This window comes from Canis lupus, chromosome X (genome assembly GCF_048164855.1).
Source record: "Canis lupus baileyi chromosome X, mCanLup2.hap1, whole genome shotgun sequence".
NCBI classification, from domain to species: Eukaryota; Metazoa; Chordata; class Mammalia; order Carnivora; family Canidae; genus Canis; species Canis lupus.
Window position 1 is genome coordinate 83,886,956 of NC_132876.1, and position 12,824 is coordinate 83,899,779.

Genomic DNA, 12,824 nt, shown 5'->3' on the forward strand with positions numbered 1-12,824 from the left:
TCTCTAGCAAATCCCAGTCTCTGACCAATGCCTTCAACCTTCCAGAGCCAGCCCCGCCCAGGCCCAGCCTTAGCCAGGACGAGGTGAAAGCTGAGACCATCCGCAGCCTGAGGAAGTCTTTCGCCAGCCTCTTCTCCGACTGACACCCCACCCTGAGAACCCTTAATTCCTCCTGGGCAACCCCTCTCTGGGCCCTGAATCCATTTCTCACTTTTTGAGTCTCCAAATCCCTTGAGAAGCCCTCTCCTGGTCCACCAAGATCCCTCTTCTCATTCCGCAGAATGCCCAAGTCCCTGGGGAGACCTCACTCCTGGTCCTAAATCCAATTCTCACTTTTGGAATTCCTGAGTCCTTTTAAAAGCCCACTCCTGGCGACCTCAAAACTTTTCAGTTTTAGAACCTCCAAATCCCTAAAGACCTCTCTCTATTCCTGGCTCCCCTCCACTTCGAGAATGCACTTTCCTCCCCAGAAGCTCCCAAACACCAGGGAACGTGTTCTGGCCCTAACACTGCTGAGTTCCCCTCCTAGAGCCCTGAAATTCTTGGAAAACCATACTCCTGGTCCCAGATCTCTCAAGTTCGTCTTGTTCCCCATCAGAATTTCCGAAATCCTTAAGAAACCCCGGCCTTGGCACCCCTTTCCATGGATCTCTCATCTCTAGAGATCCACCTCTTCAGATGCCACTATCCAGCCCAAGGATTTCTCCTAACCGGCCCCAATCCCATTCAACACATTGGGAGGCCCTCCTAGGGCTAGGACTCTTCTGTTCCCCAGGGACCCACACTCCCACTTTCCTGCCTCTGACAGCTATCTTTAAATATGCAAACTCCACCCATCCTCCCAGACTCCTTTGCACATGGAGGGCCAGGGGTCCTCCACTTCCCCACCTTTGCCGTGATGTCTGTGTCTGTGACTGACGTGGCCTCCTCTCGTGCCGTGCTTGGCATATGTGGTCTTCGTTCATCGTGCCGCCTGTGGTGATGCGTGCAGTGGCGCTGTTTGTGTGGTCCGCATTCCCCCCCACCCACCACTCCTTGCCTGGACTCACTCCCACCCTTCAGCGGCTCTGAACCCCATGAGAAGAGTCGGGAAGCAAAATAAACAAGCAAAGGCCCAGCAGAATTCTGTACTTCTTGGTGAAGAGGGGAGTCCTTGAATGGTAGGGAAGACACAGAGGGGACCCCCCAAATCCACACGGGGTGCTGGGGACCCCAAAATCCAGTGGAAGGCACATCAGGCACAAATTCCAGAGAGGTTCTGAGTGGAATCCCTGCCACAAAGCCCAGCTTGGAGATAGAGGAGCTCCCAGATTTAGAAGTTATCCCCAAAGCCAAGAGGAAACCAAATTATGGAGGAAGCAGGGGTCTCGGTCTTTGGGGGCCCCCTGCTTCCAGAGGAACTGGAAAAGCACATGGGGATACCTCCATCTCCCAGGATGGGTATGGGGGATCCTGAGGCAGTATCAGGGCAGAGACAGAACACTGATTGGTGGGCAGGGCTCCTTGGCATGGCAGGCTGAGACTGGTTCCCTGGTGACTGGGGGCAGGGCCTAAGGCACAAGGCGGGCTGCGCTGAGTAGGCAGGCGGGCAACTCATCAGCCTGGGTGCGGTGCAAGGAGGGTTCGGAGGCACTCCGCTCAATCTTGGGGAGTGACCGCTGCAGCAGCTCAATCGTGGCCAGGATCTAGGGGCAGGGGTAGGTTAGGAGGGGTGTCCAGAGCCACACGGGCACCCCAACACCCACATACCCCAGCCTAACGGGGAAGTGTGCCTGCACATACACATCGTAGACTGCTGAGCCTTGAACATATAGAATTCCCACTGACACCTGGGAGTCTTCCTCCTCCTCAGACTCACCCTCCCCGGTGTGCCCAGCCCGCCAACCTGGCTCACCTGGGGGAAGAGGGGACGTTCCTCCCGCTGGAACTTGAGGCAGTCAGACAGCAGGCGCCGCATGGCCTTGGGGCAGTTGCTGGAGATTTTGCTGAGGTCCGGGGACAGATAACCACGGCCCACCATAAAGATAATCTGGAGGGGCAGGAATGGGGTGATCTGGGGGCCTGGGCTGGGAGGCTGAGGGAATTCTGGGTCTCAAGGGGCTTTGGAGGCTCCTTCTTGGGGAAACTAGGGTACTCTGGGTATTGGGGTTTGGAAGATCATGGGGAACTTGTGGATCCAAGGACTCTGGGTTTCTGAGGACAAGGATGCTCTACTTGCAGAACAGAGGGATTTAAGTTTGGGAGCAGTAAAGAATTATAGGTATCCCTACCCTCACAGGTTTCAAGGGGACTTATCAGCCTAGAAAGTACCAAAGTCAGGGGAAATATGAAATTCTGGGTCCAGAAAGAGCTCAAGGAGTCTAAACCTCCAGAGCCTGTATTTCTGTAGTGGTTGGGGGCCTAGAGAACTATGGGTTCCATGTGGTCTGCAGGACTGTGAGTGCTCGGTGCTTGGAGCCTAGTGTCCCAGGTTTCTGAGGGCCTGCGAGAGTCCATGCCTTAAACCTGGAGAACTCTGAGAGTCTGGGACCTAGAGTATCATGGGTTCCTGGGCCCCCAAAGCCTGCCAGATGCCCAAGGCCTGAATAACTGTTGGTATCTGTGAGTATTCCAGAAGCACAAATGACTTGTGTTACTGGGAGAAATGGGATTCTGGCCTTTGGGACTTGGGGGATTTTGAGTACCCAGGCCAGAGGACTGTAGGTACCTACAGGTTCCAGGGTACTTCTGGGTGTTTGGGGGCCACGGTGGATTCCAGGTATAGAGGATTCAGGAGATTCTGGACTTCAAGGACCCAGAAGATTGGAGATGTGTAGGGAAGGAGGGGATTCTAGGTAGGGAAGACCAGAGGATTCTGGGAGTCCTCAGCCCTGAAGACTTTGGGTTTCTGGGGGAAGTGTGGCATTCTTGGTCTTTACAAAGGAGGAAATCTGGGGTTTGGAGGCTGAAGGGATTCCTTTGCCTAGGAGATTGCGGGTAAGGTGGGGGGCTCACCTGGTCACGGCTGCCAATGTGGCTGTAAGGCAGTGAGCCGGTCATGAGCTCATAGAGCACAACCCCATAGGCGTAGACATCCGATTGGAAGCTGTAGGGGTTCGGGTCCTGCATACGGATCACCTCAGCTGCCTTCAATAGGGCACACCAGACCAGGCAAGAGGACCATGGAGGTCAGCCAATGGCTGGCCCTAGTCCCAGATCCCACCAGCCACACTGGGTACAACTCAGAGCATCCACATGAGATAAAACATGAGCAGTCTAGACACCCACATCTGGCATGAGCTACCCCATCCCCGCTTGGCTCCCCACATCCCAGCCCAGCAACTCACACTATCTATATGGCCCCAGGCCAGCCCAACTCACCATCCACAGTACAGAGCCTGAGGGCTGCTCCAAGGGCTGGGCCCCACTCCACCGCGTCTTCACTGTGGCCAGGCCAAAATCACCAATCTTCACTGTGAGCCCCTCATGTAGGAAGATGTCCACCAGGGTCAAGGGCCACTACAGGAGCTCCAATAACCCCATCTCCCATCCTGACTGAGAGGTTCCCATTGATGCCCCCATACCAGTCGTGCCTCGGACCCTGACCAGAAGCCCCCCAGTATCACACAAACTAGCTACAATCTTGACTTGGGTAGGGACTCACTTGACACATGCCCCTCTCCATGCATCCCCAGAAGGCCCTCACCCCCCCCCCCAGACCCTTAGACAGTGACAGGCAGATACTGTTAGACTTGAGATCTCGGTGGATGATGTTCTTGGCATGGAGGTAGCTGTGGGGGTGAAAGCAGAGGGTAAATTGGCTGGGGGTTACCTCCTTTCCCCACCCCCTCCCTTTGTTCCTAGGCTGGGAGGCTCACTCCATGCCCTGGGCAGTCTGTCGGGCCACATCAATGAGCTGGACCATGTCGAAGCGTGTGTCGGCCACATGCAGGTGGTGGTAGAGGCTGGAGCCCTCACACCACTGTGTGATGATGGCAAATCCTGGCCGGGTCATGAAACCCATGAACAGCAAGATGTTGACATGACGGGTCTTCCTGTAGGCATGGAGGGTGGTACCAGGGCAGGAAAGAAAAGGAACAACCGTCACTTTCTGAGCATTAGGAATGGTACTGTTCACTGCTACCTTCTGTCATCATTTCCACCTTGTCTTTTAGGAGGCTCAGGGCCAGACTATGGCCCTGAGACATAGTTCAATGCATCTGTGAAATATGTTTGATGGGCTGTGATTCCGTCCCGGGGCTCCTGTCCCGAGCTTCTTCATCCAAGTCTCCCAACAAAAGCAGGAGGGAAAGACTACTGCCCCCCACCCCTCTACCGACCAGTGGCTCTCTCCATCATCGACCCCTGCCAACCTCTGACCTTGACCATGACCTGGGCCTGTGACCATTTTACAGACAAGAAAGTGGAATGCCAACCTTCCTCACTGATACAGAATACCAACAGACGCCAGTAAAAACACCAGTGACATGTGACTGTATCCTGTTAATCACCACAAGAGCCTTGTGGAGTTAGGACTCAGATCTGATCCTGTGTTCCAATCCAGGCTTCCCCAGGTACTCACTGTGCAACCTCAGAGAGGTCACTTAACCTCTCTGGGCCTCATGTTCCTCAACTTCAAAACCGTGATAATGATATTAGCTACCTTATGGGGATGTTGGGAAGAACAGTTAGTAAGTAATCTGTAAGGTGCTTAGAACAGTACCTAACACAGGTAAGCACCCTGAAAATGTCACTGTCCTTGTTATTGCTGCTGGATACCTGAGTCTAGGTGAACAGAAATGCTGTCACGGATGAACAGATGACCTCTGGTTTAGAAGAGAACCCTCCCTCCTTGGAGAAGTAGTAACTGCAGTTATAATGATAACGCAAATGCAAACAACACTAACAATGCTCTGCAATTTTGCTCATGTCAGAGTGGATAACAGAGGACATGCGCGTTCTTCATGGTGGTCAGATTACAACTAAAATATTAATACATAATACAATACAAACTAAGAGCGTGCTCAAATAATTTCACAGAGAGGAACAGAATAAAAGTGTTCTTACTGCGGCATCCATAATGAGGATAGATATTAAAATAGCACAAGAAATTACGGTAACATCAACTCTGTAATGTAACTGTGACCATTTGTCAGAGGGAAAGTCCATGTCAGCAACTCCAGGAGTGGCAGTAACTAGAGTGGCAGAAAAGGCACACCAGGGTTTCTCAGTGCAAATTAACTAATATATACTAATGATATATTAAATAGAGCAACTACAATCATTAATCACACAATGACTACATTAAGTTAAGTAACACTGCTCTTTAAATTATGGCACTGCTGTAACTAATAACAGGAATCCAACACGATAAACCTAATACTAACGATGCAATATGAGCAGAGGAAAAGGCAGGACACGAGCCTTCCTGGCAATGAGGTTTACATCATGCAATTAATATTAAATGCACACAGTAAGGCTGTTGTCCTTGGGCCATACCCGTTTCGCAGCAGGCAAATGAGAAAACCCACGTTTTGGAGGCGGAGACATTAACTGATACTAATATCAACCCAAACACAAACAATATCATCAGAGGGCCTCACCACATACCTATTTCCCAGAGAGGAAAGGAATATCCCTGATTGAGAAACGGCTTACAGTGATGGTTCTAACACAACATAGGCGCGGGTGACGTGCGGGAAGTGCCCAGAGCATCGCCTTGCCTGGCCCCCATCCCCCACTCACCCCCACCCACGCATGCGCACCCAAGCCATCTCACCTGAGCACCTGCATCTCATTCTTGAAGGCCTGGGCCTGCTCAGCTGTGGGCTGGGCCACCTTGAGCACCTTCACAGCCACATCGCCATGCCACCGCCCGCGAAACACAGTGCCAAACGAGCCCGTCCCAATCCTCTTCAGCAGCTGCACCTCACTGGGTGGCACCTCCCAGTAATAGCCGGAGTCCCGGTACCCCAGATTCTTCTGTGGGCCACATGGGCAGCATCTCAGGAGCCTGCCCACTTCCCTCATCACTCAGCCTGGGGCACCCCCCACCCAATGCTCCCCCGGAGCTTACCACTTTCTTCTTGTCATCAGCCACGGACTTCCGCTCCCGCTGCTCTGACGGGGACTTGGAATGTGGGGACTTCCTCCCCGAGGACACGCTGGCCGGGCTGGGGCTCCCCCGAGGGGCTCCGTCACCACCACCTCTACTACCAGCAGCTGCAATGGTGGAGGGGATGTGAGTGGAGGCAAGCGGGGCGGGGTGAGGGGGCATGGGGCATGGCCGGGGGGCGGTGGGCTCACCATCGGTGCTAAAACTCTGGGCAGTGAGCTGGAAGAAGAGGGACAGGAGTCAGAGAGAGGACACGGGAGCCAAGAGGCATGGTCTCCCCTCTGCCCGGTGCCTTCTCTGACCGACCCCCTCCACACCAACCTGGATGAGGCTGGAGTCCATGGGGGCTGTGGTGCTGACCATATGGACGTTGGGAGTGGATGTGGAGCGGATGCGCTGGAGTGGGGTGTTGGCAGGGGCAGGGAAGGGAAAGTGCTCAGGGTCGCGGTGCTGGGTGCAGGAGCTGGCAGAGGAAAGGCTGTGAGATCACTGTCAAACGAACAAGAGAACAAGTAAAGCCGCCCCCCACCCCAGTAAATGTACATGTAGCTCACAGTAACTATCTACTGTCATTGCTGTTATTCATCTCCTCAAGAAACACTTACTGAGTGCCTGCCCTGTGGCAGAGACCACCCAAGGTCGTGGAAATAAAACTGTGGGCAAAATGAATAAAAGTTCCTGCCCTTGTGGGGCTGATGTTCCAGTTAAGAAGAGAGCGCCATAAAAAAACAAACATTTAACATGTCTCTTGGTGACAGGTGTGATAAAGAAACAGAGCAACATGGAGACAAAAAGTGTCCTGGGCAAGGTGTAGAAAGGCTTCTCTGAGGGGACATTGGGGTGAAGACCCAAAGGAGGTCTTCACTGAGCCTGGGTGGCTCAGTTGGTTAAGTGTCTGCCTTCAGCTCAGATCATGGCCCCAGGATCCTGGGATTGAGTCCCACTTGGGCTCACTGCTCTGCAGGGGGTCTGCTTCTCCCTCTGCCCCTCCCTCCCTCGTGCTCAACTCTCTCACATGCGTGCTCTAATAAATAAAATCTTTAATAATCAATTAATTTTTAAAAAGACCTAAAGGAAGAACAGCAAGCTATATAGCGGCGGGGGGAGGGGGAATATATACCTACATATGCTATTCAAATATATTGTTATATAACATACAACACGTTATCTGTATTAAAACACCAATGGCGGGATCCCTGGGTGGCGCAGCGGTTTAGCGCCTGCCTTTGGCCCAGGGCGCGATCCTGGAGACCCAGGATCAAATCCCACGTCAGGCTCCCGGTGCATGGAGCCTGCTTCTCCCTCTGCCTGTGTCTCCACCTCTCTCTCTCTCTCACTGTGTGCCTATCATAAATAATAAATAAAAATTAAAAAAAATAAAAATAAAAATAAAAAAAAATAAAACACCAATGGCTCCAAATATGCATATTATAACATTACACACTTAATCCTTGAACGATGCAGGGATTAGGGGCACCACCAATCCCCTGCCCAGCTGAACAGCCGCATGTAACTTCTGACTCCCCAAAAACTTAGCTACTAAGAGCCTACTGTTGATCAGAAGCCTTACTGATAACATAAACAGTCAATGAACTCATATTTTATATGTTCTATGTATTATATACTGTATCCTTACAATAAAGTTAGAGAAAATAAATATTTTTAATAAAATCATAAGAGAAAATACATTTTGGGCGGCTCAGTCAGTCAAGTGTCTGCCTTCAGCTCAGGTCATGATCCTGCGGTCCTGAGATGAGCCTTGCATCTGACTCCCTGCTTAGCAGAGTCTGCTTCTCCTGCCCCTCCCCCTCCTTGTGCACGCTCGTGCGCGCGCGCTCTCTCTAATAAATAAAAATCTTTTAAAAAGAAGAAAATATAGTACTGCATGTAAAAAATCCATATGAGAGTGGACCCACGCAGTTCAAGCCCATGTTGTTCAAGGGTCAACTATATATGTTATACATAGATGCACATGTTAATATATAAATATACATGCTACATATATTTATTGTAATGTCACAAATGTATTTTTAAATGCCCCTTTCACTATCTTGAAATTAAATTCATAAATAATTAATCCACATATACCCATAATTAAAAGTGACAATGCCCTAACTTTACTATTTTATATTACATAAAAATGTGTTTTACATTATATAAAAGTAGTGTAAATAGAACACAATGTATTAACATTGTGTATTTTTTTTAAACTGTCACAGGGGCAGGATTTTTTTAAGATTTTATTTATTCATGAGACACAGAGAGAGAGAGAGAGAGGCAGAGAGAGAAGCAGGCCCATGCGGGGAGCCCGATGTGGGACTTAACCTCGGGGCTCCAGGATCACGCCCTGGGCCAAAGGCAGGCGCTCAACCACTGAGCCACCTGGGCGTCTCTTAACATTGTATATTATGTAAATACAGACATTCTATGATAGACAAATAAAATGCATATTTTATAATGCATTTATACTATTTTAGGACAATAATATACTTTAACATAGAAATACTACAGTATTATAATACTTAAAGGAAACAAAAGGGAATTTATGATAATATGTATTTCAAAATGGAAAGGCTTAAGCATGGTTGTGCTGTAAGAATTAATGAAATAGTTAGATACACACATATATATACATGTGTTTGTAATTAATAAAGACTTCTTATTTTTTTCATAAATCAGTTATTTAGTTTTTATTTTATTTTTTTTAAAGATTTTATTTACTTACTCATGAGAGACACACAGAGAGAGAAAGAGATTGAGAGAGAGATTGAGAGAGGCAGAGACACAGGCAGAGGGAGCAGGCTCCATGCAGGGAGCCCAACGTGGGACTCATCCCAGGACTCCAGGATCACACCCTGAGCTGAAGGCGGTGCTAAACCGCTGAGCCACCCAGGCTTCCCAAGACTTCTTATTCTGTACCAGATCTTGTTCTCAGCACTGGATATGCCTTAACACATTTAAATTCTCATCAAAATCCTTTATGGTAAAAAGTATTATTATTCCCTCTTTGTAGATGAAAACACTAAGGCCCAGAGAGATTAGGTGACTTGCTGAAGGTCCCACAGCTCCACACCTGTAGGTGCTCAATAAACGTTTGTCAAATAAACAAATGAATGAAGTATGGCTTGTGGTCTACAAGGGCCTCCAGATTTTTTTCTCCTGACAACAGGCCTTCAGCTAAGGCATCCCTACCTGGGACCCTGAGGGGTTAGCGGCTCATTCAAGGGGCGGTTTGAGGGAGCTTCGTGCTGTCTGGAGCCTCCGGACAAATCCTGGACACTGTGGTAAAACCTTGAGGGCATTAAGGGTACACAGTAAGAGGACAAGGGTCAGCCTTGTAAGGGTCAGTAAGAACCTTGTAGCTTCTGTCCTCCCCATTCCCCCGCCCACCCCAGGCCAGGCTCACTGTCGGCAGTTGGTACTCATGTCAACACAGACTGTGGGGACCTTGGAGGAACAATGCTGGTGGAACTTGTAGCCACAGGTTTGGCAGCGGAAGCCATGGAACAGAAACTTAAGGCAGAAGTCGCAGAATGCCAGGCTGAAGAACGTCTTCCGTACCTGCTGCCACAGAGCAGGGAAGATTGAGGCCTGGTCAAGGACAAACCCGCCCCAGGCTCACAGTCTGCCCCGACTATCCACCCCACACTCACAAAATTGTGCATGGTCAGTGGGACGTCTTCGAGGACCTCTACAATGAGCTCCTCTCCATCCAGGGGGGCAATGGCTGTGTCCCAGGCAGTGACTGTCTTTCGCCTGTAGGGGGCATGGAAAGGAGTTGGTGAGAGGGTGGACAGGGATGATGGGAGGCACGGAACCCCCAAAAGTCCCTCCACACCTATCATCCATGGAGTAATATCTGACATGTTTAATTTTCAGCATGGCAACTCTAGGAACTCATTACTATCCTTGCTCCCATTTTACGGATGAGGAATCTGGGACTCAGAGGGATACACTGACTTGCCCAAGGCCACACAGGATTGGGAGTACCTGGCCAGCCTGAAGAGTCCACGCTCATAACCATGAGGTGAGGAGCAAATGAGACAGTGAATATATAATGAAATCTCAGAAGTGCTAAGCAAGCCCCTAAAAAAGTGGCTGATGTGGCACAGAGATGATGAATAAAGAAGCAACGTGTGAGGTGATCAGAACAATTAAGGAAGCCCAGGACAGAGGAATAAATGGAAGGCCAGCGTAGCGCAGCTCGGCAGACCGAGAATGAGGAAACAGGGCGCAGAGAGTTGGCAAATGGATGACATCATGAAAGAACACAGACAAACTCTGGTACGAGATGTGGGAACAGGGTAAGGACCTGAGGGCCAAGGAGAGATAAGCTGCTGACCTCGAAGGCCAATGAGCTACTGAAGTTATGGAACAAAAGCTACATGCACCCATGGAGTCACTGAACTCAAGGGAAAACTAATGGAAACCGCACCACAGAGGGAAGGAGTCAGATGCCTCTGCGGAGAGGACGGGAGGCTGAGCACCCAGGGGAGGGCAGTGAAGTGGGGGAGGGAGCACACTTACCCCTCAATGAGCCGGTAGACCACACAGCAATCCTGATTGAGACCCCGTACCTTGAGGGCCTTGTCAAGAGAGTCGTAGACACTCATGCCATCCCGGACAGTCACCTGTGTGTGCACGCACGTGTGAGGATGGCTGGGTCAGTGCCCAACACGGGCCCCAGCCGACTTTCCCAAGCCTCTGTAAAAAGCCTCCTCCCACCCCTAGTCCCCATTCAGATCCAAGACTTACAACTGGGTTCATGCCCATCCCCTGCCCGTTTTGCCCCAGTCAGACTCACCACGGTGCGTTGCTTGTTGGGCAGGTATACTTTGACAGTGCCCACTGCCCGGGATGGCTCGGCCCCGTTGGCAGGGGGGCCCCGTGGTGGCTCCATGGAGCCTAGGACTTTGTCAAGACGGGCCGAGGCGGGGCTGAGCAGGTGCCATGGGGCTCCTAGAACACAGGAGGAATTCAGAGAGCCAGTAAAAATGGTCTGGAAGCAAAGTGGCAGGGACAAAAACAACCCCCTCAATCTCCAGGCTCCACATCACCCCGTTGCCTCATCTACACACAACAGCCAAGGGATCTTGCAGACACCTTGAACTCATCCAGCTCCCCTCTGCTCAGCCTCTCCTGTTGTTTGTCTCACTCTCAAGGGCCAAGGTCTATGATTCACTGCAGAGGGTAGGGGTGGAGGAGGGGGTAGTAAGGACACAAGGAGAGGCAGCACACGCTGTCCTGGAAGGTCCAGGAGTACCGAGTCTCTGCTGGGGGCTAACAAGGAAGTCAAACCACACTGCAATGGGGTGTGTCCGGTACATAAAGGGCATGAACAGGCTGTCCTGGCTTTTGAATGGAGTAAAGTGGTTACCAGATACCGTGGTGAGGGAGGAGTCACAGATGGGAGGATGGGAAAGAAATGGAAGATCAGCAGATAATGCCCTTGGCTGGTGGGGGGGAATGGGAATTAGGACCAAGCAGTGCTCTTAAGGACCCTGCAGGAATCCCTAAGCCCTGGCCTGGCCTGTAACGATAGTAGGCTCTCAAACACTGTTAGGTGGCTAAGGACAGTCACCAGACTGTGATGGGGACTCCATAGGGCTTAGCAGGAACTGTGCTGAAGGCACTGTAAGGGGGAGAAAAGTGGGTAGCAGGAGATCACTAGACATTGTCTTGGGGGGACGGAGGGTAATGCTGCATTACCAAACACTGTCGAGGTGAGATCAACAGGTTTTAAAGCGGGGGTGGAGGGGTCCAAGATCCCCCTAATTAATGAAAAGGGTCACAGACATGTTACTGGTGATAATCGAAGGAGGCTGGGGAGGAATAAAGAGCAGTCATGGGGGAATCCTCAAACATTCTCCTAGCGGATCAGACACTGATCCAGAAGGAGAGCGATTGATTGAACCACGTCTCCACGCACTCCCCATTGCCCACAAGGAAGGGTCATCAAGAGACCTCAAGGAGGTGTAGGTTGAGTCCGGGCCCCGCACCACAGCCCAGGTCCCATTCAGCCCGGCCCCGCCTACCGAAGGCCTGCCAACTCTGCGCAGCCGCACTGCCACACGCGACGGGCGAAACCATGCCCCGCAGCCTTGCACCCCTATTCCTGTCTACCCCCCCACCCCCGCTGTCGACGATGGGTCGCCCCGGGTCAAACCATTTCTGCGGTTCCGGGCGGGGGGCGCCGGGGCCCAAGCGAAGCCATCCTGGAGCTAAGCTTTCGGTCCCGGCTCCCAGCCCGCGCCCGACGGTCGCTCCAGAAACCTAACCCCGCGGGGCCCGCCCTCACCTGTCACGCCGCTACGGCCACCGCCGCCTCCATCTTGGGCCTGTCTTCTTGTTTCCTCGCAGAGTCCGCCTCCGCCGCCCCTCGGACTTTCACCATTGGCTCCGCCGGATTCAGCCCTCCATCCTTATTGGTTAGGGTCACGCCTGTCAAAGGAGGACCGGTGGAATGTGGGTCGTGTTCCGGATCAGGAGGGGCTGCGCGAAACGTCAGGCTCTGAGGCAGATTCGCATGTCCGGACTCGCGCAGGCGCAGTCGGGTGGAAACCTGCGCGCTGTGGACTTTAACCCCCGTCGTGCCGTGGTGGAAGAAAGCGCATTTTTTTTTTCAGTCACTGGGAGCTGACTCTCGGGGTTCCTGAATCTGGACGGGGAATCCTTAAGTGCCCTTTTCTGGCCAGTGACCCGAAGGCCTAGGTACCCATTAGGGATTTTC

The 12,824-nt window shown here is 51.6% G+C and overlaps 2 protein-coding genes across 3 annotated transcripts in view; one reads left to right on the forward strand and one right to left on the reverse strand.

Moving 5' to 3' along the window:
- SYN1 (synapsin I) overlaps positions 1-1,123 on the forward strand; it is a 49,552-nt gene extending 48,429 nt beyond the window's left edge. The window contains exon 13 of one of the 2 annotated variants that reach the window (XM_072815737.1): positions 8-1,123. In XM_072815737.1, coding sequence (XP_072671838.1) covers positions 8-143 — 136 coding nt within the window. In that variant the 3' untranslated portion in view covers positions 144-1,123. The remainder of the gene's footprint in view (positions 1-7) is intronic. The other variant, XM_072815738.1, reaches the window with a different exon arrangement.
- ARAF (A-Raf proto-oncogene, serine/threonine kinase) lies at positions 1,112-12,595 on the reverse strand. The gene is made up of 16 exons (XM_072815774.1): positions 12,393-12,595; positions 10,899-11,053; positions 10,622-10,725; positions 9,748-9,850; positions 9,501-9,655; positions 9,287-9,385; positions 6,416-6,557; positions 6,286-6,313; positions 6,056-6,201; positions 5,759-5,961; positions 3,858-4,034; positions 3,724-3,770; positions 3,361-3,479; positions 2,995-3,126; positions 1,895-2,029; positions 1,112-1,685 (listed from the first exon to the last, which is right to left on the reverse strand). The coding sequence occupies exons 2-16, from the start codon at positions 10,992-10,994 to the stop codon at positions 1,551-1,553; spliced, it is 1,821 nt and encodes a 606-aa protein (XP_072671875.1). The 5' UTR covers positions 10,995-11,053; positions 12,393-12,595; the 3' UTR covers positions 1,112-1,550.
- Positions 12,596-12,824: the final 229 nt, after the last annotated feature.